The sequence below is a fragment of the Triplophysa rosa genome, linkage group LG1 (assembly GCF_024868665.1).
Source record: "Triplophysa rosa linkage group LG1, Trosa_1v2, whole genome shotgun sequence".
Classification (NCBI taxonomy): Eukaryota; Metazoa; Chordata; class Actinopteri; order Cypriniformes; family Nemacheilidae; genus Triplophysa; species Triplophysa rosa.
In genome coordinates, this window is record NC_079890.1 from 18317976 (window position 1) to 18325740 (window position 7765).

At 39.1% G+C, this 7765-nt stretch overlaps 1 protein-coding gene across 2 annotated transcripts in view; it reads right to left on the reverse strand.

Annotated features, from left to right (window-relative positions):
• The window catches only part of ano5b (anoctamin 5b), a 35451-nt gene extending 27867 nt beyond the window's left edge, over window positions 1-7584 (reverse strand). For both annotated transcript variants that reach the window (XM_057356448.1, XM_057356362.1), the window contains exon 1: window positions 7108-7584. In XM_057356448.1, the coding sequence (XP_057212431.1) occupies window positions 7108-7183 (76 nt within the window). In that variant the 5' untranslated portion in view covers window positions 7184-7584. The remainder of the gene's footprint in view (window positions 1-7107) is intronic.
• Between the last annotated feature and the right edge of the window lie 181 nt (window positions 7585-7765).

The following is a 7765-nucleotide window of genomic DNA, read 5'->3' on the forward strand; positions in this document are numbered from 1 at the left end:
GTGAGATACTGTATATGTATGTATGCACGCACGCACGTATGTATGTATGTATGTATGTATGTATGTATGCATGCAAAAAGATATAATATTTACTAAAACGAGAGGGGTGTACTCACTTCTGTGAGATACTTTATATGTATGTATGTATGCGCGCATGTATGCAAGCATGAATCTATGTATGCACGCATGTATGAATATATGTATGTATGCACGCATGTATGTGAAAATATATAATATTTACTAAAACATGAAGGGTGTACTCACTCTGTGAGATACTGCATATGCATGCATGTATGCACGCATGCGTGCATGTATGCACGCATGTATGTGAAAAGACATAACATTTACTAAAACGTGAAGGGTGTACTCACTTCCGTGAGATACTGTATATGTATGTATGCACGCATGCATGTATGCACACATGTATGTATGTATGTATGCACGCATGTATGTGAAAAGATATAACATTTACGAAAACGTGAAGGGTGTACTCACTTCCGTGAGATACTGTATATGTATGTATGCACGCATGCATGTACGCATTTATGTATGCACACATGTATGTATGTATGTATGCACGCATGTATGTGAAAAGATATAACATTTACGAAAACGTGAAGGGTGTACTCACTTCCGTGAGATACTGTATATGTATGTATGCACGCATGCATGTACGCATTTATGTATGCACACATGTATGTATGTATGTATGCACGCATGTATGTGAAAAGATATAACATTTACGAAAACGTGAAGGGTGTACTCACTTCCGTGAGATACTGTATATGTATGTATGCACGCATGCATGTACGCATTTATGTATGCACACATGTATGTATGTATGTATGCACGCATGTATGTGAAAAGATATAACATTTACGAAAACGTGAAGGGTGTACTCACTTCCGTGAGATACTGTATATGTATGTATGCACGCATGCATGTACGCATTTATGTATGCACACATGTATGTATGTATGTATGCACGCATGTATGTGAAAAGATATAACATTTACGAAAACGTGAAGGGTGTACTCACTTCCGTGAGATACTGTATATGTATGTATGCACGCATGCATGTACGCATTTATGTATGCACACATGTATGTATGTATGTATGCACGCATGTATGTGAAAAGATATAATATTTACTAAAACATGAAGGGTGTACTCACTTCTGTGAGATACTGTATACAGTATGCATTTATGCGCGCATGTATTTATGCACACATGTATGTATGTATGTATGTATGTATGCATGCACGCATGTATGTGAACAGATATAATATTTACTAAAATGTGAGGGGTGTACTCACTTCTGTGAGATACTGTATATGTACAGTATGTAAACACGCAAGCATTTATGTATGCACGCAAGCATGTATCTATGCATGCATACACGCATGTATGTATGCACGCATGTATGTGAACGTGAAGGGTATACTCACCTCTGTGAGATACTGTATATGTATGTATGCACGCATGTATGTACGCATTTATGTATGCATGCACGCATGTATGCGTGTGAAAAGATATCATATTTACTAAAACAGGAGGTGTGTACTCACTTCTGTGAGATACTGTATATGTATGTATGTATGCAAGTATGCACGCATGTATGTATGCAAGCATGTATCTATGTATGCACGCATGTATCTATGTATGCACGCATGTATCTATGTATGCACGCATGTATGTGAAAAGATATAATATCTACTAAAACATTAGGGGTGTACTCACTTCTATGAGATACAGTATATGAATCTATGTATGCACGCACGTATGTACTGTATGTATGCATGCATGTATGTATGTACATGCATACATACGCGCGTGCATACATACATGCATGCATACATACATATACAGTATCTCACAGAATTGAGTACAACCCTCACGTTTTAGTAAATATTATATCTTTTCATGTGACAACACTGAAGAAATGACACTGTGCTACATTGTAAAGTAGTGAGTGTACAGCTTGTATAACAGTGTAAATTTGATGTCCCCTCAAAGTTACTCAACACACAGCCATTAATGTCTAAACCGCTGGCAACAAAAGTGAGTACACCCCTAAGTGAAAATGTCCAAATTGGGCTCAATATAAGGTTTGATTTGGGTCCAAATAAGTGTCAATATTTTGTGTGGCCACCATTATTTTCCAGCACTGCCTTAACCCTCTTGGGCATGGAGTAAACCAGAGCTTCACAGGTTGCCACTGGAGTCCTCTTCCACTCCTCCATGACGACATCACAGAGCTGGTGGATGTTAGAGACCTTGCACTCCTCCAGCTTCCATTTTAGGATGCACCACAGATGCTCAATAGGGTTTAGGTAGGGAGACATGCTTGGCCATTCCATCACCTTTACCCTCAGCTTCTTCTGGGTCGTTATCATGTTGGAATACTGCCCTGCGGCCCAGTCTCTGAAGGGAGGGGATCATCAGCTTTCCTGTAGCTCAGTGGTAAGAGCATTGCGTTAACAACGCAAGCTTGTGGGTTCGATCCCAGGGATTGCACATGCCTATGTATAAATGTATAGGATAAAGCAATGTAAGTCGCTTTGGATAAAAGCGTCTGCCAAATGCATAAATGTAAATGTAATCATGCTCTGCTTCAGTATGTCACAGTACATGTTGGCATTCAACGTTCCCTCAATGAACTGTAGCTCCCCAGTGCCGGCAGCACTCAAGCAGCCCCAGACCATGACACTCCCACCACCATGCTTGACTGTAGGCAAGACACACTTGTCATTGTACTCCTCACCTGGTTGCCGCCACACACGCTTGACACCATCTGAACCAAATAAGTTTATCTTGGTCTCATCAGACCACAGGACATGGTTCCAGTAATCCATGTCCTTAGTCTGCTTGTCTTCAGCAAACTGTCTGCGGGCTTTCTTGTACATCATCTTTAGAAGAGGCTTCCTTCTGGGACGACAGTCATGCAGACCAATTTAATGCAATGTGCGGAGTATGGTCTGAGCGCTGACAGGCTGACCCCCCATTCCTTCAACCTCTGCAGCAATGCTGGCAGCACTCATATGTCTATTTCCCAAAGAAAACCTCTGAATATGATGCTGAGCACGTGCACTCAACTTCTTTGGTTGACCATAGCGAGGTCTGTTCTGAGTGGAACCTGTCCCTGTTAAAATGCTGTATGGTCTTGGCCACCGTGCTGCAGCTCAGTTTCAGGGTCTTGGCAATCTTCTTATAGCCTAGGCAATCTTTATGTAGAGCAACAATTCTTTTTTCAGATCCTCAGAGAGTTCTTTGCCATGATGTGCCATGTTGAACTTCCAGTGACCAGTATGAGAGAGTGAGAGCGATAACACCAAATTTAACACACATGCTCCCCATTCACACCTAAGACCTTGTAACACTAACGAATCACATGACACCAGAGAGGGAAAATGGCTAACTGGGCCCAATTTGGACATTTTCACTTAGGGGTGTACTCACTTTTGTTGCCAGCAGTTTAGACATTAATGGCTGTGTGTCGAGTTATTTTGAGGGGACAGCAAATTAAGCTGTTCACTCACTACTTTACATTGTGCATTGTTATACAATATATACTGTATATATAAACACATACATACATATAGGTTATTCCTGACTTCAGGAATAATCAGCTGCTTGTTCAGTATGCTATCAAAGGGAAAACTAAATTAAACAGCCAGTTGCTATAGCAACAACTCTCTCTCGTTCTCACTTTCTCCTGGTTCCCGACAAGTGTACCATGACCTCGCTGGTTCTTTTGGAAAAAATCATTTCAAATTAAACCATTTGAAAAAGAAACATTTTAACATTTAAGTGGCTATTATACTCTCTTGGATGACAGGTCAAGGAAACTCAAGACACTTTAGCACACACACAAACACACCAGGGACATGGACAGACATGAGAGGGAGGACTTGGAAATCTATTCATGGGTGTCACGGTTGCATTCTCTAAAGAGGATACCATGAGCTTTGCCCTGATAAGAAACCAAGTCGTGTATGTGACAGCCCAGGGTGACAATGCAATGATAAACAGTGAAGAGAGAAGGGGAATTCACAATGTCACAGAAGAGTTTATTAAACAATCCTGAAAAGCAACAGTTGACAGTGATATTCTGGGATAAACTGCATTCTAAAGTAAGATAAAGAGCTTAAATAATGACAATTTTATGATCTAGTTGGTCCAATTAAGTCCAAGTTTACAAAAAGGCTATTAACATACATGCCATTATTTATAAAATTATAAGCATAACTGTAAAACTAATACGTAAATGAGCTGTCACAGGCTATCTAAAAACACCAATTTCATGCAAAGTTGATATTAACGAAGTCCAATACAAGTCCAAAACAGAGAGGACACTTAAAGCAAAAGGCAAGACTCAAAAAACATACAATGTAATCTCCCTACATCTCATGTTTATCATGATCATGGTATCATCATTATAATTAGAAGCTATAATAATATGTAATACCACCAGAATTGCTACAGCAGGGAAGTCTAGTTAAAATGGTTCATGGAGGAAGGATTGAGAACTCTCTGCTAAAACACATTTACAAGAATTGGTAGAGCTGTGTGTAAACAATGTCTTCTAGACCAGTCTGCACTTCTATAGTGTTCAGTTGTTTTTATTTTGCTGTAAATTATGCAGCTATGAATCAAAAGTATATTAAANGGAAACTCAAGACACTTTAGCACACACACAAACACACCAGGGACATGGACAGACATGAGAGGGAGGACTTGGAAATCTATTCATGGGTGTCACGGTTGCATTCTCTAAAGAGGATACCATGAGCTTTGCCCTGATAAGAAACCAAGTCGTGTATGTGACAGCCCAGGGTGACAATGCAATGATAAACAGTGAAGAGAGAAGGGGAATTCACAATGTCACAGAAGAGTTTATTAAACAATCCTGAAAAGCAACAGTTGACAGTGATATTCTGGGATAAACTGCATTCTAAAGTAAGATAAAGAGCTTAAATAATGACACTTTTATGATCTAGTTGGTCCAATTAAGTCCAAGTTTACAAAAAGGCTATTAACATACATGCCATTATTTATAAAATTATAAGCATAACTGTAAAACTAATACGTAAATGAGCTGTCACAGGCTATCTAAAAACACCAATTTCATGCAAAGTTGATATTAACGAAGTCCAATACAAGTCCAAAACAGAGAGGACACTTAAAGCAAAAGGCAAGACTCAAAAAACATACAATGTAATCTCCCTACATCTCATGTTTATCATGATCATGGTATCATCATTATAATTAGAAGCTATAATAATATGTAATACCACCAGAATTGCTACAGCAGGGAAGTCTAGTTAAAATGGTTCATGGAGGAAGGATTGAGAACTCTCTGCTAAAACACATTTACAAGAATTGGTAGAGCTGTGTGTAAACAATGTCTTCTAGACCAGTCTGAACTTCTATAGTGTTCAGTTGTTTTTATTTTGCTGTAAATTATGCAGCTATGAATCAAAAGTATATTAAATCCATAAATCTTGTGGTCTTTCTATAGCCTCCGAAGCACTTGGCTAATATATAAAAAAGGTTCACATTTAAATACTTTCAGCACTTTAAAGTTTAAAATAAATAAATAAACCCCTGTATGGTTTGTAATTCAATAAATTAAGGGAGAAACTTTTGCAAGGCATTGGATATCCATCATTTTTTAATTACACTTTCAGAAATAATGTGTGTGTTGTCATACTGTAGCAGTGCCAGCATCTTAGTTGGAAAGCACAATTAAATCGGCTATGAAGTTCAACCAGTACATTAATAAGGATTAAACCGATGGAATGTGAGAGAAAATGGGAAAGAGGATTAAGATGGGGTTTCCCTATAAATCCCATTTAAACAAGTTCTATGTAAATGACCAGTTCCTTTATATTCTGATCTCATGTTTTTGATCACTCATTCATGACGCAGGCAAACCCCTGGAACAGCTAGAAGAACTGGAGAGCAAAGAATACACTTGGGCAAACAATCCCACACACCCATGTGAATAAAGTCACAGACAACAAAGGTACACCTACACATCTCACTTAATAAGAGCCCCTCTAGCCTTAGTGTTTTAACAAACATTAGTCACCCTACAGCCTCAGAATAAGAGAACCTAACACTCCCGGGATTGATTTATTTCAGCACCCCTCAGATCAACAATGCATTTCACAGTATTACAAAACTAGCCAAAGTAATACTAAGGGGGATCAAAGTACACTTGGTACATCTGTCAGATACATAAGATGAACTGTCAGTCCGTTCCATCCTGATAATAATACACGATGATGATGCAGTCTTTAGTTTTATCAACTGCCCACTGCAAACGATATTACGATGAAATACTGCAAAATATCCCGGCCTTAAAATCTAATAATTGTCTCTATTTTCTTAGAAACCGCTGATGTGCTGCTGTATTCTTAAGTACATCCGGATGTGTTCTAATCCTAACATGATCTGTGTACAATAAAAGACTAAAAGAAACCTGAATGGGTTACATCAACACCAGACGTTTAACGGATTCAACATAAGAGCTGTTTTATTCCGAAATGAAGCTGGGACTGAGGCCAAGCCATGTGGCCAGACGTGAAAGACTGTTAAAGGGGTGGGAAGTTCCAAGCTATTCCTAAAACGGCAAATCACACAGGAAAACAACAAAACACCTAAAGCATTTATTAAAACTATACATAAAAACAGGCCTAAATGGCCACGTAGATAAGTCGACATATTTGTTTACAATTTAGACCACGTAGAAAGCGTCGGAAAGTTAATGCTCAGGTTTGGGTGTAGACCACAACTTTTCCAAGCTTGCTTCATCTGAATGAAGCTTTCTAAAAGCAGAACCCCACCGCGAAAGCTCACTTGGATGCATGTAACTGATTTATGGGTTTTTACATTCATATTTAAAGACGACCTAACATAACGAACGGATTCTGCACTCTTTCGTCGCCTTTGTCTTTGACATCCTGTCACCGGATTAAACGAAACTGTTACATTAATGTGTCTTTTCATTTAGAGGTTGAACGCAAGACGAACCATCTGTCTCTCTACTTTAGATTTTTTTCTCAACATTACACATCAGCTTTACGTAAGTAATTTTCTTACCTTGGATTTGGGAATCCAGTGTGTTAGACATTTCTATCAGAGTGGCTTCTTTCGTCTTTCCCGTTATTCGGTTCATCTTAAGTTTCGTGTGTTTCTTTCCACCACGGGGGAAAAGGGGAAAAGGGGAAAAGGGGAAAAAATATAGAAAACCAGTCACGGAGAGCAGATCTGTGTTTTGGTATGATTTAGCTGGCGGATGGATGTTTGTAGTGAGTGACTAAACTAGAAATCCTTCACTCGCTTTCTTCTCCATAACGTCAATTACTAGAGCAGTAGCAGCAGCAGACTGAAATGATCCGGTGCGTGCCAAACGGGATATATTGCCCTCCGAAGGGCCCTTCAGGAAGTGGACACCAAACAAAATGTCGCTCCAAATAAAGAAAAGATGACGTTGTTTTATTGCTCCTTTTGCCAAGTAAACTTTAAACGGACAGATTAAGAAATACAATTGAGTTTTCCCCTCTATAGTTTACACACCAAGAGCTTTTACACTTCGAAGGGAGTAGGGCATAGGGGGTATTACTTCGGAATGGCACGCAGGACACGATGATGTCTTAAAGGGGAGTGGCTAACACGCCAACCTTCTCCGTCGGCGTACGGGCATCAGAAAAAGGTATAGTCAGAGCTGTTAAATATGTCACGTTCTTATTTTCATATC